Consider the following 27955-nt stretch of genomic DNA (forward strand, 5'->3'; position numbering starts at 1 on the left):
AGTTTTAGATGTAGAAGCTTTGACTTTGTTATCTTCTTCTGAGTGTTATTTTGATCTTCCTTATTACCACAGTAACTATCAATGGTCAGTTTATTTTTCCTTCTGTTGTTTGCTCATTTCCTCAGTCTATGACTTGATTTTTAACTCTTTGTTAAGGTGGGGCTCTGCTTCCATAGTTTAGGGCACACAAACTTTCAGGATTTTTTTTAACAGCTGTTTTCAGAGATAATTTTAGTGACCTGCAAGTTTTCAATCTTCCCAGTTGGTATGAGCTAAGGGGAGGTTTTTACTACTCTCTTGGCCTGTGCTCTGCTCTGGGGTTTTCACATACACTCCCTTCCCTGGTACTGTGAGGAGAGTCCCCTACTCCCCTGCAGCAGCAAGCACTATTGTGCTACTATTCCTTTTCTTCATGGATCTAGGATCCCAGACTGTGATCCAGAACAGAGTATGGGCAAAGCAATAGAATCTTGCTTTAGTTCTAGCCAAGAGACCCCTGTAATCTCCTTCTGGCCCCCTTACCATCTGTGGACCAAAAGTTCTGGATGTTGTGGCCTCTACTGGTTTAGTGGCTCTCAGAGACTGCTCCTGATCCACTCAGTTTTCCTACAGATCTTCCAAGTTTCTTTTCTCTGTGCTGAGAGGTCTGGAAACTACCACTGTTGCCACTGACCCAGTCACTCTGCTGACTATTCCTGAATTGTCGGGGTCATTTCACTCTGGCATGACTCAAGCTGCATTGTACTCTTTTCTCACCTGGGTGCAACAGATCCTTCCTGCCAACCTTCCAAGTAGTCCTGGTCTAGAAAATTGTTTTACTCAGTTTTTTTGTGGGTTCTGCCATTCTAAAATTTGTGTAAAGTCATTATTTATAAGTATTTGGAGTGGTTCCGAGAACTCAGGTGAGTCTCTGTCTTTACTCCACCAACTTGACTCTGTCCCTATCTTATAGTTTCTTAGACTATCATGGAGTATTTGAAATATCTTTAGAGATACTAAAATATTTCCCATATCTAAAGGAAAAAAGGAGGGTGCTTAAATTGGACCAATTTTTAGATGAATAGAAATATGTAACCTTCAGAATAATTCTCTGTCATTTGCATCTTTTTAAGGAAGTCAGACTTTCCCTCATAAAGAGGGAAAAAATAAATTAGATAAAAGGAAGTGAAGTATGGCCTCACTTGTTGGAATACTTGAATGGTGCCAAGGAAAAAAAGCTAATTCAGTGTCCTATGGCTAAATAGCTTTAAGAATTTTTTTTATAATTTAGTTATTTTGTCTTCAACTTTAAGAAGGAAGAAGATGACATTAATCACTAGCCTTAATGAAATATATAATGTTCTTTGACTATAAAATCTTATCTCAGAATCTTAAATTTAAAATACGGTTTTAAAATTCAAATGTGTTCAGACTGATGGATTCCACATAGATTCCTTTAAATTTGGGGAATTATTTGCTTTGCTATTAAAGTAAGATAATATGATTGAATGAGACATAAAATATAATGATCCCAGAATAATTTCCTTCAAAGTTATGTCCAAAGTTAGGTGACATGGTAGATACAGTATGGGCCCTGAAGTCAGTAGGACTAAGTTCAAATCCAACCTCAGACACGCAATAATTACCTGTGTGGCCCTTAGGCAAGTCATTTAACCCCATTGGCTTGCAAAAAACAAAAACAAAAAAACAAAGTTTTGTCCTATTATTACATCTCAATTCACTTTTGGGTTTTCTTCTATATGATAAATTATATACATACATAGCATTCCTCTTTGTAGCTTATAACTCTTTCAAAATTTAACTTTCCTAAGCTTAACAGCTAAGTTTTAAATACTTTGTAATGAATAAACAGGATCTAACATTGGCAACAGTATGGCATAGTAAATTTTTTGTTATAAAATTAGTTTTCTCAAAAACAATATCTGAGAATGAGTATTCATGTAAATTATGATTTATCTGACATAAGCTTCTAATTTTGATAGTCTTCCTAAACACTATCTTGAATTTACTTGAATTTATCATATTTAAAATTATTCACTGTATACTTACATTTATTCTTACTACCTCTCCCATTGGAATTTAAGTTCCTTGAGAGAATAGTTTTAGTCTTTATATCTAATGACTGATTAAGACCACTAACCTCACACATTCTAAAAGAAAAGGATAGAAAAATATAAGAAAATCAAATACAATATGTAGGCCATCAAGGTCCTTATCAGCACATTTGTGATTTTTAGAGAATTTTATCAAATATAATCTCATTTTATTCTCATAAATTTGTTTTTATTATGGAAAATATATGACACGGATATTTCCATATTTGAAAATTTTTATAACTACCAAATCCAAAAAATTAACATATATGTTGCACAATAAATAATAACAAATGAACAGGGACTGCCTTATCCTTTCATTTATAGCCCCAGGACTTAGCACAGTGCTTTGTTCTTGGTAAAAACTCAATAAATGTTAATCAATGTTAATAAAAATGTTAATATCAGGGTGGCTAGGTGGCGTAGTGGATAGAGCACCGGCCTTGGAGTCAGGAGTTCCTGGGTTCAAATCCGACCTCAGACACTTAATAATTACCTAGCCATGTGGCCTTGGGAAAGCCACTTAACCCCATTGCCTTGAAAAATCTAAAAAAAAAATGTTAATATCAATGACACAAAAGCTTATTACTTATTAAGTAATTGAACATGAGCTGCTAGAATGCACTGTTTTGCTTCATTCATTATAATCTGTGTCTTTCTCAGAGATGATTAATTTTAATTTTTTTAAGTTTTATTTTTAATTTATGAATTAAAACTAATATTTCCATAACAGAGTAGAATAAAAAGATGGTTGCACATGATTTAATTGCATTTTTGTATAAACTCACAATTTTCCTGTTTTCATTATTTCCCCTTTAAATGTTTTCCTTCCTGTTTGTTATACCCTTTACTCTTAAACACTATTTACTTTTTACTCTTTTAACTAGGTAAATATATAATATTTTGCTTACTTTATAAAGTAATTTTAGCATCTAACCTATGATAATTTCTTAACACTATCATGATGCCAAAAATCTGTTGTAAATAATTCAAAAGTAGAAAGCACAGAGGAAAAGGTCATGGGATATTCTACCTTAAAAGAAAGTGTGGGCTGGTAAATGTTTGGCAACCAGTTCTAAAAAGCATATACACATTATATGCAATATTTTCTCCATTATTTTCTTAAATCAGAACAATCAACAAAAAATAATCATACTTTGATTTGTAATTTTTTATGTAAAATTAATTATTCATACTGCTTATTGAATAATCAACACTTTCCAGTCATTTGGTCCCAGTACAGAACTGCTCAACTAGAATTAGCATTGAGGGAAAATAAACTAGAATAGGAATCAAGGAACATTGCTTTGATCAGTTTCTGACTGACTTTGTGGCTCTGGGCAAGTCATTTCAACTCTGTGAGGCTCATTTTCCTTAAATATATAAATGAGAAGATTGGATTAGATAATATCTAAAATCTTTTTCAATTTTGCTGGTCTGTGAGTTGCTCTCAAAGAGGGAAAAATTACAAAACCATTCTTGAAAGCAAGAGGCTTGAACTATATTTCATGAAATTGTGTTCATTTTCAGAATACAGATTGTAAGAAAAAATAGCTAAAAATTTCTAAAAGACTTTTCTTAAAGAGTAACCATGAGTAACCATGCTGGTGCTGCAAGAAGGAAAGACAGAAAAAATCAGAAATACCAATGACTCATCTTCTGGAAATGCTTCAGTGAAGATGATACTAACCATTAAACCAAGAAAACCACAAATTTATATGAAATAAGATAAAGGCAGAAATGCTATCGTTATGCAGCAGTATTAAACCATTAGCACAAGCAGAAATAGATTTTACATTTATAGGCAAAAACTTCACACTAGTTTTTTTAATAGTACTCTTACCTTCAAGTTATACAAAAATATATTGTTTCCCCCATGCAGTGAAATTATAAATAAAATAACTTGATCCCTAAGCCTAGACAAATAATAATATAGTAGCATTTATTAGTGTTATTATTATTATAATATAGCTATAAAGTGGTATACACCTTTAATTTGTGAAGAATGTCATAAATATTATTTCATTTTATCTTCACATCTCTAGAAGGTAGGTGCTATTATTCATCCTATTTTAAAACAAAGCCTGAGAGAGTTCAGTGATTTGTTCAAGGTCACACAGTTATTTAATGTCTAAAATCACATTTGAACTCATCTTTTGACTCTAGGTTCATGATTTATCAACTGTTACAACCTGGATTAAGCAAAATAAGAGGTGATATTTTCAAGAAGCTAATAAAATTTCTTCAAATTTATTTTCTTTAAAATTATTTTCCCCCTTCAGGGAAAAGTTGGACAACTTGAAGTCATTTAAAATCTTTACTTGAGGCAAACTAAAATTAAAAAAGAGATAGTGTAATTAAATTGAAATTTCCTAAAGTCTTTTGAGTTTGATGGCATAAATACAACTAGAATGCTGTTTATACCAAAACAATAATTTATCAAATTTGGTCTGTACTACAACCATGATAAATGAACACAGTACTTGACAAAAAAGAGTAAAATCATTTGAGAACCTAAAAACTGCACTGAGCAGCCATTGCTATGGGAAGCAAGAAAGGAAAGGCAAAGCTAGCAACTAAGGACAAGCATCAAACCCTACTGTGGAAAAAAATTAATTGATAGTTATTGAAGATTGTATAGAGCTGTTTCAAGTTTATGTAAATATCAAACTATGACTAGAAATGCTACAGGGTCTAATTAAAGGCAACCCCAAAAGAATGCATGGAATGGAATCTGGAAACAAAAACGTAGCAGAAATTCTAGATTCTCTAATTCAGCAATTGAAAGCAAAAGTCAAGATACTAAAGTGCTTCAAGAGGTCAAAGCAACACATGAACAAAACAATTCAAAAACAATTTTTACTACAGTTTTAGAAGAAAAGAAAGAAACAAGAAAGAATCCCTGAAGGAGAATGTGGAAATTTTCTGATCATCTACATGGCTTCAAGAAGTCCAATACAATGAAAACAATAGCTAAAACAAGCAAGAAACAGGAAGCATGGGCACATCTAGTAATAATATTATAAAATAGTCACATTCAGAGAAGCAACTCCAGTAGAGTGCTTACCTGGATCCTCTATCTCATAAAGTCTCAGCCACAAGACTTACTCATTTCTTCCTGACACCAGATCCAAACTAGTTGCCTTATCTAAAAGAAGAAACCTCCCTATATTTCCTTTCCTACTTGTTTTTTGCAGCCTGATACCCCAGAATGATTCTGTCTTGAGATTGTTTTGGTTATAGGTGAGTCTCTGTCTGTAATTTGGTGAAATATGATGAGAAAACCTAGACACAATGCTGACTCTCTACTCCCAATTCACCTTCTGACCTGCCTCCTTTTGACACCATAGGGATACCTGGCCCCATGAAGATGATAAACTGTCTGAGTTTATTCTTCAGTAATTAGCATACTTTTGTGGATTGTATTATATTCATTCCAATGAAAAAAAGTCAATCAACACATATCCACAAATACTTTGACAAGACACAGTGAAAAAAAAATTGAGAAGGCTCTGATTGAATAAGTTAAATGACTTCCTGCCATCCTGAAACCTTGGAATCAAAAGGGCCTTTATAGGTAATAATCTACAAGAACTTAGCAATATGTTGATAAAAAAAATCAATAAAAGGTTGATTGGTGCAAATTTGCTCGTGGAAATAGAGGTTTAGGATGGCAATTCAGAACCAGGTCATAAATTACAGAAAAGTTATCTCTAAAGAACTTGGACTTCATAATCAATATAAATTATGAAAAGAAATGACAGAAATTGGAACATGTCCCTGCACACTTTAAAATTTTGGCAGCTACCAAATATCTAATAAGATATGACCTCATGGCAAAAATTAAGCACCAGAGACCTAGAATCTTTATTGGATTGACAAATGGCAAAACTCCAAGCTGCAAATAAACATCTCAAACTATCCTGTAACATGAATTGGAATTGGATCATTGTTACAGCCTGAAACTTTGCCCACAATCATTCAAATATAACATTGAACCACAAAAATAAAGAAGATTTTTTAACTAAATTATCACTGTACTAAATTTTCATACTTTCCAAGCTGGTATGGATTGGAAAACTTTCAAAATACAGTTAAAAAAGCAAAAGCAAAATCATTTGTGAACATAATGAGGTGTATTGCATCCCTGTTATTATCTGTTACCAGAATTGTAACAATGATACTTTCAATCAGCCTACCAAAGGTAGGGTTACATCCTTATATTTTTATTCAACTACTAACATCAACTACTTTATTCTCTTGTGTAACAGTCTATAGAATATAAAATATAAAACAATACCATGAATTTTCTCAGAACTGTTTTTATCTGAACTCCATAAAAAGATGACAATAACAATTGCTGGCATTTATATTGTAAAAAATGATTATTTCTTTGTTGTATTAATAACTAATAACTGTACTAATAACTAATAACTAATTGGGACCCACATTTTTCCCCTTTTCTACTTCCTCATCCAGAAATCAACCAATGTGGGAAGTCTCTCAAAGATTTACCCAGCCAAGATGGTTGACATTCAATTAAAAGAAATTCTAAGTTTAAGCTAATGGGTATCCTGCTCATTGTCTTTGCTCAAACAGGTCTGAGAAAAATGTGACTCCTCACTTTTACCAGAGAGATGATAATGGAAATTTATGCGTCTCTTTGACCAAAATTTGGGTGATTCAAGTCACATACCCTAAGACCCTTTTAAGACAGCCCAACTTCTCATTATAATATTCATTCTCTCACTGTTAACTAGTCAGAGTTAACTGCACACTAAGGAACACTATTCTTTCAAAGGACATATAAACTGTGAGTCTACCAAGAGGAATCTTTGGTCTAGGATAGACAGATAAATGACCATCCTTTTATTACCCACTCCTATTAATAATGAAATGATTAAATTACCCAGAAATTATGTCTCTCAAACTTTTAAAATATCACAATATCTCACTCTATGATTCATAAAGTACTTGACATGCATAATCTTATTTGAACTCTGGTTCCTTGTTAAAGTTGTATTACTTTTTTTAAAAAATCAAAGAGCACTTTAGTTTTTTAATATTTCTTGATCACCTAGAAATATAAACATTGAAACTTCAGGTTCTGTCTTTTCTCTGAGAGGTATCACTTCATTGCTACTTCAATAGCCTTCAAGTATAAAAATAGCATCCTCAGTCACTGTACTAGTTTGTTCTCCCATAAGATCTAACCCTGATCCATTCTTTCCCCTTGGATGGGCATGAGGTTTTCCTGAAGTAGTCACCTTGTAGAGATGTGTCAATCCTTATTCTCCTACTTTGTACTGTCAATAGCAAAATGCTACAGACAGAAAGCCACAAATGGCACTGCCTATCAGTTATATATTAATGGCATTCATTTTAAAAGAATAAGACAACACATAACAATAAAATACTGATGTTCTCCCAACTCCACAGAACATAGCTGTGATTCTTTTTCTTTTACAAAAGCTTTAACCTATTTAACTCCCATTCTTTCATTTTTATTCATGTAATTCTTATTGGGTATCTACTATGTATGTAGAACATGGTGTTTGACAGCAAGTTTCACTTCAAACTTTGCTCCTTTGTCTTCTCAAATCTTTATCTCAGGTTGTAGGGAAAGGTGATTCATCTATATAATTAAACTTCTGGAAGAAGTCTGAGCAACTAATGAAGTTGTTTCTGGGTTTTATGTGTTCTCAGTGTCAGTTGATTGTTTTAGGTTCTCTGATGTAGTCCATCCTAAGGCCGACTTTTATACTGTGCTGATGATAAGAGACAGGTTTGGATATATGTGTTGCTGCCAATTTGTCACCAGAAAATCGCATACTGGTGCTTTGTCAGGCATTGCTAGAGTGCCATGGTACCTCGATGATAATGTAAAGGACCCATATCCATAAGACCAAAGACTCCTGTAGCATCCAGGCCATCATCGTCCTGTTTCCTATCAAAGCAGATCATGGGCTGATAATGATTATGGAAAAGGCAACATTCTTCTCACTATAATCAATATCATGTATAAGTCATGCCATCATTCATTTGATGTCATGTCTTCTTTGATTACAAAGAAACAGCAACAACATCACCACCTATGCATTTCAGGGGTTGCATAAATATGATGCATAATGCTTATACTTACTATATATAAATCATAAGTATAATATATATATATGTATATGTACCAGATCAAACCTAGACATATGCAATATTGGTAGACTCAAGTATAACTTAATAACTATGACTTTGCTTATAAATGTGACATGTTCTATCAGCTCCAATTATTCCACTATAAAATTTTGCTTAATATTTTAGAGGGAAGTAATATTTAGGGGCTTATTGCAGGGTGTCAAAGCAAAATTTAAATTTTTTTAAAGAAAAGTACTGAAGAAATAGATCAAGGTGGGAGTAGGAGAGTAGAGAAGAAATAAGGAAAAGGGCAGATTTATTGAAACAAAATGATTCCTACAGAAGGCACACCCTGTGAGGGTAGGGAAGAAAAAGAGAGCCTGGACAACTGGTTTGATGGGGCAAATAAGTGCTCAGAGAAATTTTAGCAACTGGATAAAATGTGGTAGAACCCAAAGAAATACATCAGTTTAGATGGTAAAAATTAACCTAAGAGATTTTCCTATGCATTTCACATGATCCCTTTGATCTTTTTTCTTTCTTTCAAAAGGTAAGCAAAATCATTTTGGAAGAATTATTTCTAGACTCAAATACATCTGTAATGGATAATCCATCATTTGTAAATGCTATAATCCAGGATATGACAAAATCCAGTCAGTGTAATTTTAGAATCTTAGGCTTATTCAGTGAGATGGGCATAAAAGTATATACAAAAATAAACCAATAATGGTCATCCTCTCTATCTGCTTCCTGGTTCTACCTCCCTCTCTCTTACCCTACCCTCTTCTGATTTATTAGTATTCTTTTATATAATTCCTGCCATCCAATGTGTTAGCTTTGTGTCATCTATAAATTTGATAACCATACTAAGTATGTCATTATCTAAAGTTTTAAAAATTAACTTATATAAGACCAAGCAATTACCCCACATATTTACCATGGGTATATAAGGAGAATGGAGAAAGGGCTGAATTTAGAGTCTCTGAATCTCATTATCCCACAGCAGAGGGATAAATGGTCATAAGTAACATACTTCATCTGTGCCTTCTATTTAGAAACTTGGAGAAATATTGATAGTAGTGAATGCAGAAATACAATTTATATGACTGTATATATGTTTATATGTGTATGTGTGTGTAATGGATATTCTATTTCTTACCTTCTGGTTGGAGGAGGGGTAGAGAGAGCAAGAGACTATAGACCTGAAAACAAACAAAATTTCAAAGAAAGATTGACAGAATTTTAAAAAATTAAAACATAAGATTTTCTAGTTCAACTCAGTCCCAAGTACAGGGTGTGGAGCAGTGTTAGGGTAGTGATATAATTTTTCCCCCAAGATAGCTTTTGTAATCCAACAGAAAAGCTTTGATCTGTCTTTTTATCCTCCTACCACAAGCTATTGACAGATTTCCACTATTGCAATCCTTATATGTATAAATATCATGCATTATAGAAAAGTTCTGATCAATGCTTATTATGAAACAAATCAAGAATTAGAAAAGATTAAATGGTAAAATAAAGTTACTTATGAGTTTCATATTTGTGTGAAGGGGAGAGGAGAGTTAAGGCTTCAATGTCTTTTAATTGATCTCAAAGAAGCAGTAACAATAACTTCCTTTACAGATTTTTTTTTCATAAGTAGTGACTATGGCTGTTTAGAGTCAAGCAAAAAAAAAAAAAACCCAGACTCTTTAGTCTGAACTTCCATCACCTGCTGGGGCTTTTATCTTTTTCTCTCTAATCATCATTGCACCACTGCCATGGTTGTTGTGAGGACAAAATTAGATAATAAATGTAATGTGCTTTGGAAGTCTTAAAGTACTATGCAAATTATAGCTTGAATTATTATACACATACACCAATATATCTCAAAATATTCAAGCCAGCAAGCATGGCAGCAGAAAAATGGAAATAATACCTAATGAATGCAGGATAGCTGAATAAATTATGGCCTATGAATATAGCTAGTAGCATTTTGCTTGTTGGGTATGATTTTATATTGAAAAAAAGGCATTTAGTCAGTATCTCTATGAGGGCAGAGTTGAGTTTGTAAAGGAAAGATATTTTTCACATTTTCTTGTTTCTATAAAGGACACAGAGTTTTCCAAACTCTCTTTGGGACTGACTGCAGAGGCAGGGCAGAGGGGTGGGAGAGGAGAAAGAAAAATGGACAAACATATTTAGAGAGTAGATATGTAGGGGAATGCATTAATTCAACATGTTTCTGATTTCCAGTTTGCCTCCCTGGACACTTCCAGAAATTTTCTTTTGTAGTGAGACTAGGGTTTCTCCCCCTCTCCTTCTCTCCATTTCTACCCCTCCTGTGACATAAATCTTATTCTCAGTGGATCTGTTAATCTTCTAGCACATTTTTATCTTTGTAACTTGTATAATTTCTTTGATTTTTGTACCCACTTTTTTCTTCCCTCCTACCTTTTTTCCTAATTGAAAAATAAAATACTTGTTGAAGGCAGTTAAGTGGTGCAGTGAATACCATACTGGACTTGAAATAAGGAAGACCCATCTTCATGAGTTCAAATCTGACCTCAGACAGTTATTAGCTGTAGCTCTGGCAAATTATTTATCCTTTTCACATCAGCTCCTTATCTAAAATGAATCACAAAAAGGATATGGCAAACCCCTTCAGATATCTGCCAAGAAAATCTAAGACTGAAGTCATGGAGAATCAGGCACAAATGAAATGACTCAATAATAACCCTATGTATACTCAAGCAAAATGTATTCCAACTTTTGGTCATATATCCAAAAAAGTCTTAATCTGCACTCTGAGTCTTACTTCTCTTTCAGAAGTTGAGCAGAATGTTTTATTCTTAGTGTTCTGGAATTATGGTTAGTCAGTCATTGTGTGGATTAAAATTCTTAAGCCTTTCAAAGTTATTGAATTACATTATTGCTTTATAAATTGTTCTTTTGGTTCTCTTCACCTCACTCTGCAAAATTTTTCCTATATTTCTTCATAAGATTTTATTTTTTATTAATATATTCAGTTATATTTCTGATTTTGCTAATATTGAATCAACTGCATTTCTAGTATAATTTCACCCTATTTGTGGTGTATTATCTCTGTGATATGTTATTATAGTTACCTTGCTAGTATTTTAGTATTTTTAAATTGATATTCATTAGAGACATTAATGTCTATAGTTTTTTCTCTTTAGACTCTATAAGACCACATTTGTATCATAGAAGTAATTTTATGATCCTTTTCTTTTAAATAACTTTTGCAATATTAGAATTGTTTTTTATTTATAAGTTTTTTAGATGTTCCTTATAAATCTATCTAGTCTCAGGGTAGCTACTATTTGTGATGGTCTTTGTACAACTAGAATTTGATGGAAAGAAATCATAGATGTAAGCTTGGGGATTTCATTTCTCATCAGCCTGTTCTTTGGATGTTTCTCCCATGAATTAGAAACCTCTTCATCCTAGAAGATCACTTGAGCTCTAAATTCACATCTTAGCTGTACCAGCTACCCAAGTAATTGTTTCCTCTGATTGGTTGACTCTTTCCAGAATTTCCATTAAGAAAGGTGCTTCAAGGTTTTATTTCAGACTTGTCTTTCATCTCCCCACCTCCTCCTCCATTATCTTTATCACCCTCTTTCAAGTATCCTTTATGATTTGCTTTCCTCTTATAGACATTAAGCTAAGAGTATGCATATAAATTTCATATATATGTATATATATATGTATCAGTGTGTGTGTGTGTGTGTGTATAAAATTTCGCTATAAATGTATTAAGTACTTGTCTGGTACTATTAGCAGTTAATAAATGTCTACTGACTGAATCTCTTTTAAAAAAGAGTGACATGGAAAGTAACCTGAACCTTAAAAAATAATTGCCCTAATACAAGAAATATTTGGGGGATACCCCTCTCCCAGCCCCCTCCTAGGAGAACTGAGTGGCCTGTCATATAACTCCTCCTTCCTTTCAAGCAGAAATCAAAATCTCCCTTGGAGAGGGGTTTGCAAGACTCAAGAGATGTCTATCAATATCTCTCCATGAGCAGCGGTCAGATGACTCATGTGGACACACACACACACACACACACACACACACACACACACACACACACATCTTCATGGGCCAGCACACTTCTACAAGTATATTAAAATAGTGTTTTGCTGTAAGAATGAAAAATATTGAAAATTCAATGAAACTTAGGAAAACTTTTATAAAGTGATATATACAAAAGTAACATACATAATTCCTTATTGGAAAGCATTTTAACAGATACATAATACATTGATAACATATAAATTAAAAACTAAAAGAAGTCAACTTCTTTATAAAAAATATTTTTAGCCCCACAGACTCAATAAGGAAACATTCCTTCTTTTCAACAGAGGGGTGGCAATTACAGAGGTAAAACTGGATCTACACAGTCAGATATGTTTAATATGTCCATTGGTTTTATTTAAATGTTTTTCTTTCTTACAAGGAAGTGAGGAGGAGTATTATGGGAAATCAAAGTACTCTAAAATTAAAAGCCAACAATAAAGTTTTTTGTTTTATTTAGTTGTTAAAGTCACAGCTCCTAAACTGTTAAAACACACACACACAAACACGCACACACACAAACACACACAAACACATGCACACACACAGCCAGTTAACTGTTCAAATATTATAACCCTATATTCTGTTTCTGAGCAATCCAAAATTTCATTTGTTCTTCTTTTGAATCTGAATAAGGTCTATTTCCCTTTTTTCCCCTTCATTCTACCTCTAATATCCCCCAGTCTAAGATTCAACAGGACAAGAATAAAACAAGGATATTACTGTATCAAAATGGTGCTCTAAATTATTAGTCATGGAAGAGTTTTATCTCACAACTGTTGTTTTTTTCTTTTTTTTTCCAGTCATTGTGGAGAGACTCCTTTGTTGTTTTTGTTATTTTTCACCAAGGATTTCTAGACCATTATCTTCTTTCTTTATTCTTCTTCCTGAATATGGGAATGCTTGGGACCAAACTGATCACACATTTCTCATTACATTTGATAGTGAGCTGGGAGGATGAGACTGGTCTCTGAAAATGATCCACCAATAGGATATTACCTGATTCTAAAGGGAAAATCTGGCACATGAACCTTTTCCCACTTTTCATGACTTTGTGAGGAATTGGAAACACTAACTCAACAAATTAATATCAAATGAAATGCATTGATCATGCAGAACTGATCATCCAGCATAACTGGAAATACAGAAGAACCATGTTGTTTAAAGTATGGTTCTCTTAATTTTTTCCCACAAAAGTCTAGTTTCTTAAGTTGCTGGTTCTGATTGGTTTCTGTAATCTTTGGTTTCTATTAGCTTTTCAGTGGCTTCTAATCCTGCTACACTAGGGTTTCGTTCAAAAATTTGGAGGAGACTCCTGAGCCTGCCAAACCTTAGAATCAGAATAGCTGTCTTCATGGTAGTTCCAGGTTAAGAGACAAGAACAAATCCATTAATTTCATCAGACTTTGAGGATGAAGGTAGTAAGGAGTATTGGTTCTGCTGGCAAGCACTTTACTGAAAAAAGTCTTATTATTTCCCTTCCCATTGAGCCTTTGGGTAGGCATGGCACTGCAAAGCTTTCATAATGTCTGAGTATATATCACAGTATAAATATGCCTTCTCCTCATTGAACTTGAGTAGCTGTGGGGATGTCTGTTGTCTTTTTTCAACCTCTATCACTCCAGATTCTGTGCTTTTAAATTTTTATCTTCTTTTCAATTCCTGGAACAAAAAACAAGCATTTTGATAACATAGTAAAATAAAAAGGATTGCACATGAAACTGCAGATCTACCATGTACAACTTACTAATCAAATACACAGCAAATTTGTCCTATAAATTTCTTTTTTCCATTTTTTCTTCCCTCTTCCCCACCCACCCTAGAGATGACTGCCATTAGACACAAAAGGTATATATATATATATAAATATATATATACATATATATGTATGTATATATGTATATGCAAATATATGTATATGTGTGTGTAAGTACATACATACATATACTTCTATTTATAGTTATTTCTCTGGGATGTAGAATGCATCTTCATATGTCCTTTGTTTTTGTTTTGTTTTAGGTTTTTTGCAAGGCAATGGGGTTAAGTGGCTTGCCAAAGACCACACAGCTAGGTAATTATTAAGTGTCTGAGGCTGGATTTGAACTCAGGTACTCCTGACTCCAGGGCCGGTGCTCTATCCACTGTGCCACCTAGCTGCCCTATCCTTTGTTTTTAATTTGGATATTTATAATGTAAAAAAGACTTATTTGCTCAGTCATTCTTAAAGCAATATTGTTATTACTATATACAATGTTATCCTGGTTCTGCTCAGTTCACTATCACTTCATACAAATTTTTCTATGTTTTTTTTTGGAATAAAGAATGGGAATGGATTGAGGGAAGAAGTGGATGAGGACTTAGAATTTCTACTGCCAGCCCAACCTTGAGAATTTCATAACTAAAATGATTATACTCCCACAATTTCATCCACAACTATGTTTACAACTATGTTTAAAGGATGGTTATGTCTAAAATATTGAAAACCTTATCTAACTAATATAATGATTCTGATTTCTTTTTTTCTTTTTTTTTTTAGCTTTTTTTTTTTTGCAAGGCAATGGGGTTAAACGGCTTGCCCAAGGTCACACAGCTAGGTAATTATTAAGTGTCTGAGGCCGGATTTGAATTCAGGTACTACTGACGCCAGGGCTGGTGCTCTATCCACTGCGCCACCTAGCTGCCCCTCTAATTTCTTATTAGAAGAATACGTCCCACAGGACCATCCATGATGATAATGCTGATGATGTTTGTCCTTCATGCTCAAAGCAGACCCTGACATCAGGGAAGTGATGCTATGACAAACAACCAAATTGAATTTGAGTGAGGGAGTGCTGTGCTAAGTCACCAGTCTCACTTTATCCTCCTGAACCATCTGGGTCCAGGGGCAAGATATTAAACAGGACAACTGTTAAATGACTTGTCCAAGGTCCTGCAGTTAGTAACTGAGGTCAGTTTTTATTTTAATTCCTCCAAACCTCAAGGCCATTGCTCTATCCATTGCATATCAGGTAAAATAATAATAATGATAATGGAAATCAGAGTATTTAGTTTTTCAGAAGAAAAAATTAATTTGGCAAGGATATATATATATATATACATATATATATATATATATATATATATATATACACACACACACACACACACACACACACACACACACACATAACCAAGTGTTCTACCGATTGTGTCATCTAGCTGCTCAAGGTCCATCAAAGGTGGTTTGATGTTGATGGGTGGGTGGGTAGAAGTTGAAGATGTTGATGCTCACTCCTTGGTTAGTGAGTTTAATCAGAGAAGTCAGTTCTAATCATCAGTCTCAGACCCCAGCATTTCTTAAGTGCTAACTCTGTCCAGACACTGTGCTAAGCTCTGGGTAAACAAAGAAAGGCAAAACCATGGGGTTTTTTTCCCTTAAGAGCTCACATTCTAAAGCAGAAGATATATCTTGCATACAACTAGGTACATATAAGATATAACATAATAAATGGGAAGACTTGTCAGGGAGAGGGCACTACCAGTCAGGGGAGACAGAAGCATGAGCAAAGTCCTTCTGCAAATACTTTCAGACCTGACTTCAGGAAAATCTCCTTGGTTGCTAGGTAGAGGACCGATGGAGGTAGGGAGAGAATTTCTTCATAAAATGGGGCTACTGTTAACTATACCATCAGAAATAATGGTGGGAAGGGATGGTTTGGTGTTATTTTAAGATTTCAGGGACAGGCTGTACAATTTAAGTACTCCCACAGTCTGATCCAGGGCAGTTTGTTTGATACCTCCTCCATCACCTCCACCACCCCAATGTTATCTTCTTCTTCATCATATTCCAAGAACTTTCTATTATAGGATCAATATATTTTTAATACAAATTTTTAATATAAAATCCTAGTTGGCATTTTAAACCTTTTACAACTTCATCCTTTACTGCCTATAGTTTCAATCATCTTGTGCTTGACTCTCCCCTCCAGGCTCCATCTGATTCTGTTACACTGGCCTGACTACAAGTCATCTTCCAACTCCATGCTTTTTTCCTGGTTGTCCTCAAGCTAGAATACTTCTCCAGTGCCTTCGCAAGTTCCTGACCTGAGTTCAGGTCTTGCCACAGTAGACACTTGATGGAGACTGCCCCTATATCTAGAAAGCTCTACTGGCTTAGAGTGGCAGAACTGTAGTTTTTCCTTTACTCTAAGACTCCTGCCCTGGTTATTTCTCTAGACTAAATGCTGGAAACGAGACCTGCTCTTTACCTGGGGTCTGAGCAACACTGATGCCAACTTCTGAATTTCCTTTCTTGGTGCATCACCTAGAGGCTCCTCCCCCAGGAATACCACACACACACTGTGCTTAGGTTCCTTTCTCATGTTACTCTGGATCTGGGTCACAGAACTGGGTAGAGGGCAGCTAATCTGCTAGTTCAACACAGTACTCCACTGTTTATCTGGAGATGTCCTGGTCTGGTTTTGTAACTTTTACCCTGGTACACAGGCTCTCCCTGGGTACCTGCTTAGCATGCTGTGTCAGATCCTATCTCCAGCATCCACATACCTCCCTCCCTCTCTCCCTGTTGAGTTGGGCTGAATGAAGGACTCATGTTTTCCTGGATTTCCCCATCAGGATTTGGTCTGGTACATTTTATAGATCTTTTTTGGGAAGAGTTTGTAGAAAGGAGTTTATCACATTGCCTCTTACCACTCTACCATCTTGGGTTCCTCACTCTGGATTAGATTATCTTTAGAGTCTCTACCAGCAACAAATTGTATGTCTCCTTTTTTGCTTGGGAATAGAATGCAAATAATTTTATTTTTTCAGTGATTTTTTAGATCTCATAAATCCATAGCATTTTCCTGAGACCCTGTTTCACAAGTTAAATCAACCTGATTCTTGCTGCTTTTCCGGTCATATGATTAGAAAACTATGCTATATATTCTTTATGAGAAAGACAGAGAGACAGAAAAGAAAAATGGCTCAGAACTGAACCATGAGGACCTATTTCTAAAACTTTAAGTGGCTAAATATTTGTGGTTAAAAAACTTTTATTTTGGGATTATTGGATTTCCAATGTAATTGCTAGTAAATTTCTTAATCCCAGTAGACTTAAGTTTTCCTGTCTATATAGTTGTAGAAAACTGGAAAAGGGACTGAATTATTGACAGACAATCATCCCAAATAATCAGAGTACTCAATTTACTCTTTGATACTTCATGGATCTGGGATTTCATCAATGTGAGCATAACTTCTTTATCCCTTTGAGCAACTTTCATCCAAGCCCTCTCCATCAATCGTTCTTGGGGGTTCATTTAATGTGCAAAGGGGAAGGTAATTTCTGTTCATTGTTCTTTTGGCATTTTGAATATCAGTGAAGCATGATAGCTATACATCATTTATCCTTTGTTCTTGATACATTATTAGCTTACCAAAAGAATTATTCCTGCTTTCTGAATACTTGTCTAGATAATACACAGGTCACTCATGGATTCTTTAGCCAAGGTAATCTATAAAACATTTTCACTCTCAATAGAGATGCTTCTTTTGCTTCTGTTATTTTAAGGAATAATTTTGATAGTTTGAATAAAAGAATAAAGAAGAGTTCAGGAAGAAAGAGATTATATAGATGTGCAATTCAGGAAAAGAAGGATTACTGTGAGTTCAACTAAGCTTTTTATTAAGGGATATCTTTAACCCAGATAGAAGAAAAATTGGCAATGTTGCAGTGAATTGCTGTTATAAAAATAAATGTTTGACATCTGGATTCAATCTATGCAAGGAAAACATTGTTAAAATCAGGAACTGACAAAAGATTGTTTTAAGAAAAATATTCCTAATAGGAAAACTATCATAATAAATTATAAAATTAGTCTTTAATGTGTTTCTATAAAATAATTGAAAAAGAATTTGATTGGACAAGTTCATTAGTTCTGTTCCAATTTAGCAATGTTTCAACATTCATCTTACCTTGTTGCATGTCTTTGCAGTCACCAAATGTGTTTCCTCAAATGGGCTCAAATGGTCTTTTTCTGCGATTAGTACTTCTAAATATAGAAATAAGGCATCTTTGAGAAATAATCAGTTCATTCTTATTTTAGCATCATCAGTCCATTTTATAGGCACACATAGAAATTTTGGAACTAATATGTAATACTAGATAAAAAGAACATTTTACTTGTATGTTTTAAATAATAGTACCTATCTCATAGAGTTGTGAGGATCAAATGAGATCTATTTATTTAAAAAATGCTTAGCCTGTGTATCTAGTACATAATAGGGACCACGTAAATGCTTCTTTTTTTCCCTTTCAGAATTTTAGTATTCCTGGAGATCCCGAGTAGTCATATGTGTAGATATATACACATATATACAACTCATCAAGGCTAATTGGCTTGTTGGGATTTTGTAGAAATCCCATTATATGTAAAGATATAAATTACACAAACATTAAGAAAGCTTCTTTTAAGTGTTCTAAAATGGTTAATACAAATGAGTACTGCATTCTCCTGTCAGGGAAAAACTGTTCTAAATTTTAAAGCCATAATGAATAATTCATATGCAATTCTGTCTTTAAAATAAAGTTAAATATTAAATGACTTATGGAATGGGTGAGAAGGAAAAAAGGAAAAGAACAGTGAAGAAGTTACACTAAAGTCTGTCACTTGGGTTGTACATCCTTTGCTGCCACCTTGTGGGGTTTAAGCATACCATCATAATGTTTTTAAGAAAATTTACAATTGGACAATCATCCTCAGGCCTTTAGAGAAGGGAAGGGAAGAAGCATTTATTAAGCATTTACTATATTCTAGGCACGATGCTAAACATTTTACACATATCACAATTGATCCTCATAACAACTCTATGATTTAGGCACCACGTTCATTCCCACTTTACAGTTGAGGAAATTGATGCAGGCAGCAGTTAAGTGACTTGCCCAGGATCACACAACTAGTAAGTATCTGAAGCTAAATTTGATCTCAGGTCTGCTCAACTCTAGATCTTATCTACTGTGCTTTCACTACTCAAAGTCTGGGAGAAAAAAGAAATAATTTCCAGGTGGCAACTGATTTAGACATTAATAGACTAGACCAAATTTTAAAAGTAATCTGGTTTAAAATGAATGCATGAATGAAAAAACATTTATTAAAGGGTTTCCCATGTGCTAAGTGTGTGGTAACCACAAGGGAAATACAAAACACAGGTCTTTCTTTCCTCAAGGATATATAATGGAGGAGACAACACATATATGGGAGTGGTAATCAAGAGAGTGAGTATCTGGAGAATCGAGGGGATAGTGATTTAATTCATAAGGCAGTTAGTTGACATGACCTTTACAGGAATAATGGTAGTATGATTATAATGATTTCATTACTGTTGATTGCTGAGCTGAGAACAAGATGGGAGGGAGATGGGCAAGAGCTAGATAATGTGGAAAGTTGTTTTATTTTTATCAACAATTATGGCTTGGCTTTCCGTAGGTTAATCATCAACTGCTAGTTTTTATCCATGAATCATGCCACAAAAAACTATTCTAAGCAACAATATTACTACCAGACAGTGCCTGCAATTTCTTTAACAAAGTCAAAGTTTCTTTTCACAATAAGGTGCAAATGATATATATGATCCTTTCCTGAAAACAGGTTTTAAACAGATAAAGGTTAGCATGACTGGGTCAAGAAAATTCTACAAGCTTTATAATCTTTCTCAGAGCCATCCTTGTATTCATGTATGAAAATCTCATTTAGGGAAATGCTACTTTGTATCTTTATAGAATCTTACACTTTTCAAAATATTTTCACATATAACATCTCTGATATGAACAATAAATGTGGGATAGGAATAGAAATATTACTAACTTAAATATTTTAACTATGCAATTCTTGGCAATGTGTAGGCACTCAAAATACAGATTTGAAAAAAAAAGATAGTCTTTGACCTTAAGGACTTTATTTTCTACAAAAAGAAACATATATTAAAGAACAGATAAGTGATACAATCAGATGAAGGCTATTTTTAAAAATAATGCTAATAATTAGGGAGCATCGGCTCTGGAATCAGGAAGATCTGAATGTCCTCAGACAATTTGTGATCATGGGCAAGTTATTTAATCTGTCTCAAGTTTCTCATCTGTAAAACGAATGGGGAAGGAAATGGCAAATCACTCCAATATCTTTGCCAAGAAAACCCCAAATAGAATCAGAGAGTTAGATTGAACTGAACAGACTTAACAACAAGTTAGGGAAATTAGTGGACATAGGTCAATCCTTCTGATCTCTCTGCCAAGAAAACCCCAAACAAAATCACAGAGAGTCAGGTTCAACAGTACCAACTTAACAATAAGTTAGGGAAATTAGTGGACATAGGTCAGGCCTTTTGCTATCTTTGCCAAGAAAACCCCAAACAGAATGTCAGGCTCAATGGAACTGATTTAAGTTGGGGAAATTAGTGGACATAGGTCGGGCTTTCTGCTGTCTTTGCTAAGAAAACCCCAAATAGAATCACAGAGTTAGGTTCAATGGAACAGACTTAACAATAAGCTAGTTTCAATGGAACAGACTTAACAATAAGTTAGGTTCAATGGAACCGACTTAACAATAAGTTAGGGAAATTAGTAGATCTAAGTCAGGCCTTCTGGAGCCTGGGGCTGGAATATTGGGTCTACAAAAATCAGTAAAACTTGATAGGTTCAACAGAGATTGGGGGAAGAATAAAGCAAGGGGATCTGGACCTGGGGATGGTATTAATTCATGATGGCTGAAAAAACAAGTGGAAGACTAGGAATTAATGCTTGGATGACCATCGAACTCCCAGATGATGGGGGAAAGTGGTTTGCAGTTATTACTGCTGCTAAGTCTCCCTAAGAAAATAAGGCTATTTGAGTTGGAAGGGGAAGCTTCTGGGGGCATCAGGTACAAGGTATTTGAGTCTTTGCATCTCACTTTAGCCGCTGGGTGGCAGCAGATAAACCCCTAAACCTCCTTGTACCATCTTTTCCCTCCATTGTACAATAAAGAAGTTATTTTATACACCAGGAAACCGAGAAACCGTGGCTAAGGTTGGTATCAAGACAGGGTCTGTCACTTTACTGTGCCTGGATACATGTTTGAAAAGTCCTCTCGCCTCGAGTTTTTCTCAAATAAAAAATTGGAAAAAAATGAATCTGTTGAGGTACTTTTCGAATCCAGGAGGATCGGAGATGATGCTCATTTTGGTATGGAAAGGGATATTTAGTAAGGCTTACGGGATACTTTGTAGCAGCCTTCGGGTAACAATGTTTTGTTAAAGGGCCGAGGTTTATTTTGTTTGCCTGGAAAGAAGAGGATTAGAGCCACGGCAGAGGTGGCAAAGAGGAGACGGGTCTGAAGTTGGGCTGGGCTCTCTGGGGATGGTGCCGAGGAGGCTGCTGGCGGCACCGGGCCTGGGCATCGGGAATCAGACCCAGTCCAAGCAGGCAGAAGCAGCTCTGCGGGCCTCAGTGCCCCGCGCCTGGCACGGGCACACTCCTGGCAGCATAAACCATTCCAGATCTGCCACCCGGCGGGCACGCCCCGAGGCACGTGCCCCCTCCTCACGTGATGGAACCGATTCGGATTGGAGGAGGATGACGTAAGAAGCGCGGCGGCGGCCTCGCGGGCCCGGCGGTGGAGGGGCCAGGGGCTGCCCGAGGCGCGCTCCCGGGCCCGCCGGCCGGCTGTGCGCAGGCGTGCCGCTCCGCCCCGTAACCCCCCAGAGGGCAGGCCCGGCCCAACCTCGCGGTTCTCCTTCCGGACGTTCCGGAGCCTGGGCCCTCCGTCGGCTTCCCGGCGTTCTCCGGCGCCGCCACCCGGAGGCGTAGCACCGCCCCCGCCCCGCCCACCGGGCGCGAGGAGGCGGGGCTTGCGTCGCTAGGCGACGGAGCCTGCCTCCGACGTCACTTCCTACGTCAGCCCCGTTTCCCCGGCTACGACCCCGCGTAAGAAAGGCCCGCGGGTCCGAGGCTCCGGAGGCGGGGCGAGGGGCCGAGCTCCAGGCCGCCTGTGTGAGTTCACTTCCTCCCCATGGCCCCGTTGCTGGAGCAACAGGCTAGCTCCCGCCCCCTTTCCCGCCTCCCCGCAGGGAGCGCCCAGGCAGCCCTTGACCGCCGGTGCTGACCCAGGCCGTGGGCAGAGGAGACCACCTCCCTCCGTCCCTGCCACGGACTCCGGGACTCGCCCCACCCGCCGCTCCCGGACCTCAGTCAGACCGGGGCGCCAGCTCGGGAGTGGGTGGGTACCGGCCCGGCCCGGGCCTGGGGGGACCCCGGGGCGGGGGAGGGGCGGCTGCCGCCGGCGCCCCATGAGTGCCCTGTGGTGAGCGCCGCGGGCGGGGCGGGACCCCCGGCCTAGACATAGGGGGAACGGCCCAGCCCAGGCCCCGCCCGGCCCACCCCCGTGCGCCCCACCCGGAGCGTGCGCGTTGGCCCGAGCTCCCCGCTCTCCCCGCCCCGGGGGGCCGCGCCGAGAGCGCCCCTCCCCCTCTGTGCACCCCTCCTCCCCCAGAGAGGGGGGGACCGCCCCGAGAGCGCCCCTCCCCCTCTGCGCACCCTCCTCCCCCAGAGGGGGGGCCTCGCCGAGAGCGCCCCTCCCCCTCTGCGCACCCCTCCTCCCCCAGAGAGGGGGGACTGCCCCGAGAGCGCCCCTCCCCCTCTGCGCACCCCTCCTCCCCCAGAGAGGGGGGACTGCCCCGAGAGCGCCCCTCCCCCTCTGTGCACCCCTCCAACCCCCCTCTGTGCACCCCTCCTCTCCCAGAGAGGGGGGACTGCACCGAGAGCGCCCCTCCTCCTCCAGAGAGGGGGGCCTCGCCCAGAGCGCCCCTAAGACTGCCCTGGAACATGGAGTCTTCCCCCCTCTATCCATCCGTCCACCCCCCCAAAGAGAGGGGGGACCCCGTGAAGAGAGCGCCCCTAAGACTGCTCCCTTATAGTAAAGATTGAGGCAGGTGGTGGCTACTGGTTGGGGATGCTTGTTGGAGGTGTTGTCATTGCAATAAGGGATCCTTCCCAGGGGCGTGAGATCTGGAAGGTCTTCAGAGCTGAAAGGAACTGGAGATTGACCCCAACCACCTTTAGAAAGCTTCTCCTGTCAGCCGAAATGAGAAGCCTAGGTTTTAGGATAATCGTTTTTTGCTTTGTTTTGTTTTGTTTTGATTTTTAGGTGTTTGCAAGGCAATGGGGTTAAGTGGCTTGCCCAAGGCCACACAGCTAGCTCATTATTAAGTGTCTGAGACCTGATTTAAACCCAGGTACCCCTGACTCCAAAGCTAGTGCTTTATCCACTGTGCCACTTAGCCGCCCGGGATAATAGAGTTTTAAGAACCAACAGGAATCAGAATTTAGTTCAATGAGGAGGAATTGTGGCCTAGACAAGTAAAATGATTATTAGCATTTCATAGGATTAGAGCTGAAAAGGTCTTTGAAGAGTTGTACAGTTTCCTTATTTTGCAGATTATGCAGCAGTTCTGAGAGCTTTAAGATAGTAACAAAGCTGAAACTGGAATTTAGGTATTCTGACACCAAGTCCAGTGTTCTTATCCATCCTGTTTAGGGTAAAGATAAACTTTCTGCTAAAGTTTTCTTTTCTCTTCTTTTCTGTTCCTGCCTGCAGACCTTTTACTTATAGATCTTCATCCAATATATTTCATAAATGATATGAAATAAAAGGGAGGCTTTTAGAAAAAATATTTTAAAGGAGATATTATTTTGCCCTAGAATTAAATATTTCACATTAAAAAAAAAACCTTTTATGCCAGTCTTTCACAGTTAAGGATGTAAGGAAAGAAATATCATTTTGAAGATTTGTTTTGCTATAGGCATGGTTCAGTGATTTTATTATTTCTGAATTCTGTTATGCATGAATTAGAAAGGTGATCATATTATATGTAATGGAGGAGCAAATTTTACAATTCCAATCCTTTAGCCTATTCCTCCTTTTCAAAAGAATTGGTTTAGACTAGAGTAACCATGATTTGTGTTCTTGATTAGATTTTGTTTTTATTATGTTTAAGCTAACTCTGCAAAAATACTATAGATGTTAAAATATAATCCTGTTATTTTTTAACTAACTTCGGCATTAGCAAAATTTAGTTTTAGTTCAGTTTCTAGCACATACTAGCAGTACCACCACAGGCAAATCCCTTAACTTTACAGTATGGCAAGCAATTCTCTAAGAACTTTTAAATTATAGACAGACTCTGATTTGTTAATGGGGAGATTTCCCATTAGGATTTCCACTATTAGGAGTTTTCTCCACCTATAAAATCACAGGTCCAGACCAAAAAAATAAAAATAAAAAACTTCTCAAATATACTCATATGAAATAAAAATTAAACTAACACAATGTGTCAAATCTAATTTTTGCTTTTATCTCCCTGCATTTTAATTCCCAATGTAGATTGAATCAACATTGTCAATACTGGCCATTGTGGAAAACAAGGGAAAAAAAATTTAACAACTATTTAATCTGTTTACAAAATCACCATGTCTGATGAACTAGGTAGCACTATTCTGGCCTATACCACAAGTCCAAAAGTCGCCAAAAGAACTACTTTCCAGGTAAAAATAAATTCCGTTATTTTAAATTTTCATTAAATTTATAGCTGTGAAACAATGGGGGAAAAATAATAACTTGAAAAGACTTTGGGGGAGAGTTTCAGCACAAGGGGTTGAGGCAGATTGTTAAGTTTAGCTAACTGAGAACTGGTTCAGGTTCCTTGAGGATGTAAAGCAGATAAAATAACCTGGTGACTAAGAAGCAGCATGATGGATTGATACCTTCCTACCTCCTCAACATTTGCTTGGTAGGAGGGAATTTGACAGCATCTGGGGGATTGATTAGAGTTAGTTAGGAGCCAAGGTGGAATGACTTGTTAAAGGGACAGTTCTGAAAGGGAGGAGAAAGAAACCTTAAAAGAGGATAATTATATTGTCAAAAGATAGAAAAACTACAGAAGAAAGGAAATCCATGTACTCCATTGCTCATAACCCAAAATAGAAGTTTTAGGAAAGATTTCAAGAGTTGAATATTAGCAAGATGATGCAAAAGTGTATTAGCGAAAATAAGACTAGATTTAGGAACTTTATGTGGGTAAATTTGGGGAGAGGTAAGTAGTAGTACAATGACTTGAACTATAGAATGTTTAACTGAAATAAATCATCTCTATGGAACTTCTTATATTCCAACATTAAGAAATGATTATAAAGCTGCATCTCAGTTTTGGGTCTAAAGTTGTGATCATGAGTGGGATTTATGTGGGGGGGAGCATCCATATATGGGCTTAAAAATCATCTATTTTTGTATGTATTAATTATTTCAGCTGTAATATTACTCCTCACTATAAACCTTTAAATATTAATGAATTAAATATCTTAAGGTTTCCAAATACCTTTCAAAATTTTTCTTTTTCTTTTTTCTTTTTTTTTTTTGCATTTAGCTTAAGGATCTTCTTGTTGATACCTGGTGATTTTTAAGTTTTCCTCGATATAGTTCACTGCATCTATGGACTAAACTGTTAAATTTACAGTATCTATCAAATCCATTTCTGTAACAGATCCAAATTTCTTCCTGAGTTATTTAAGCCAAAACTAGTAGAACTTTACTGAAAAAGCATCCTTGGTTTTAGGAACAAATTGTTTCATGAAATATCTCTAGATATGAGATTTTCATATCTGAAAAGAAACTTACTGAATTATATCATTTCAGGATGAATTACAGAGAGCAGTTTCAGCTCGTACAGCTCGACAACAAAGTGAAGATTACTCAGATGATTTTGACAGTGATGATACTGGTATGCAAGTTTACAGAAAAAAGTCTTTCTTTCTTCTTTGCAACCAAACTACAGGACTCTGAATTACAGACATAGAATTATGCAAATCTAATTGGGTAACAGACTTGTCCCTAACATTTTGCAAAAGACTTACTTCTGATTTTCATTGATATCTTAATGATTGCTTAGATATGTAGTGGGGGGTGTAGAGAAAGATATTTGCTCTGAGGTTGGAAGGATAAGAGGCAGCAGAGAGTTCATGTGGAATCCTCTCAAGCTACAGGAAAAGAATTTCCAAAAGGTAAAGATAGTTTCCTATACTTGGGGATGATAACCTTTTAGTCTTTTGAACTAAATTTAGCTCCCTCCAATTTTTGTAGAAAAGGATAAATATGATCAGGTCAATGAAATTTTTCAAGTTTTATTATATATGTGTGTGGTTTTTTTTGTGTGTGTATATGTATGTACATACACACACACATATAATATATAGATAGATAGAAAATCTGGTTTTACCCTACAAAATTGTAAGTTTAATATTTAAGAATTGAAAACTTTTTAAAATGACCTGTAAGAGATCACTAGTGATCCTATAATATGAAGGTACCAAACTCAAAACCAGTGGGTGCATGAGGCCCACAACACTCCTGAAAGCAGCCAAACCAGATTAAAATGTAATTGGAAAATATTTAATAAAAATAAATAAAACTACTAAGTAGTTGGAAATGCTACTAGGGAGATTACATTTTAAAACTAAGTCAGTATATACTGCAGGGATCCTTTATTAATTAGATGATTCATTTCTATTGGAGTTTGTCATCACAGGTTTCACAAACCCTTTCATGAACTGTAGAACTGTGCTAAGACAACTGAAAAGCAGAATAGTATGGATTAACATCATTTTCTAAGTGCTGAATCTTGTTTGCTTTCGAAGCTGATAACTTGTCACCATGGACTTTTTTGTTTTTTTAATTGCAGTGCAAGCATTGAAGTTCTTTCCTTTCCTGTTTCCCAGGTTCTTTGGGAGATGCTTCTGACATATCAATAGATGACAAAACAATTAATACAAATCTTACTAATAATTTTCATGTGTCAGATGATGAAGAAAAAGATTCTCCAAAAGTGACTTTTTTGAAAACAAAGACAACAGATGGCAGTGTAACAGAAGACTTAGTTTCATTCCCCATCAAAACTGAAAAAGATGCAGAACCAGATACTTTGGAGGAATTTATAATTAGTTCATCAAAGCCTCAAGGAAAAAATCCGGAAATTGAACAAGAAGAAATGAAAACAAAATCTACACCTAGGCTAGTCAAATTTGTATCATCAGGTATCTCATTTAGTTGCTGTTTGCTAACTTAACATTTCAGCTTTAAAGATTTGTCATTTTGTCAGCATGACTATCCCTTCATTAATTCACATTGCAAACTCTTTATGCTTTTGAGTAAAAAATATCCATCATCTAGTGACCAATTTTCTAGTCATAAATATCTCCAAACATAGCTAATCTGTTTCCCAGATAATAGTTTCACAGTGTATATTTGAAGTATCTCCAAAGCTCGTGCTCTGGATAATCTTCGAGAATCCAGGGTCACATTCAAACTGATAAGGAACTGGGGGTAGCACCCTTGAGTAGAGGAACTAGAGCAGAGAATTATGAGACAAAGAAGGAGCAGAAAGAAAAAATAGATCACAGAGCATGAGAGAGATATCATGGTCATGATAGACTATGATGACATAGTGACACAAGCCAATAGAAGAAAAGTTATTAAGGAGAATATATTTAGTAATGTGTATATATATATATTGCATAAAGTCAAGGAAAACAAGGACTTGAAAAAGGCCATTGCATTAGATGATCCTGACTTTGAAGATAGCAATTTTGGAA

At 36.6% G+C, this 27955-nt stretch overlaps 2 protein-coding genes across 4 annotated transcripts in view; one reads left to right on the forward strand and one right to left on the reverse strand.

The window, feature by feature from the left end:
* Positions 1-12475: 12475 nt before the first annotated feature.
* On the reverse strand, positions 12476-22604 carry LOC141519186 (uncharacterized). The gene is made up of 5 exons (XM_074231571.1): positions 22233-22604; positions 21530-22172; positions 18256-18332; positions 15486-15675; positions 12476-13965 (listed from the first exon to the last, which is right to left on the reverse strand). Exons 1-4 carry the CDS (start codon positions 22602-22604, stop codon positions 15640-15642), a joined length of 1128 nt encoding a protein of 375 aa, XP_074087672.1. The 3' UTR covers positions 12476-13965; positions 15486-15639.
* MAP9 (microtubule associated protein 9) overlaps positions 22146-27955 on the forward strand; it is a 51680-nt gene continuing 45870 nt past the window's right edge. For 2 of the 3 annotated variants that reach the window (XM_074229070.1, XM_074229072.1), the window contains exons 1-4: positions 22313-22532; positions 24696-24856; positions 26004-26088; positions 27083-27397. In XM_074229070.1, the coding sequence (XP_074085171.1) occupies positions 24782-24856; positions 26004-26088; positions 27083-27397 (475 nt within the window). In that variant the 5' untranslated portion in view covers positions 22313-22532; positions 24696-24781. The other variant, XM_074229071.1, reaches the window with a different exon arrangement.

Source organism: Macrotis lagotis, chromosome 3 (assembly GCF_037893015.1).
Source record: "Macrotis lagotis isolate mMagLag1 chromosome 3, bilby.v1.9.chrom.fasta, whole genome shotgun sequence".
NCBI lineage: Eukaryota > Metazoa > Chordata > Mammalia > Peramelemorphia > Peramelidae > Macrotis > Macrotis lagotis.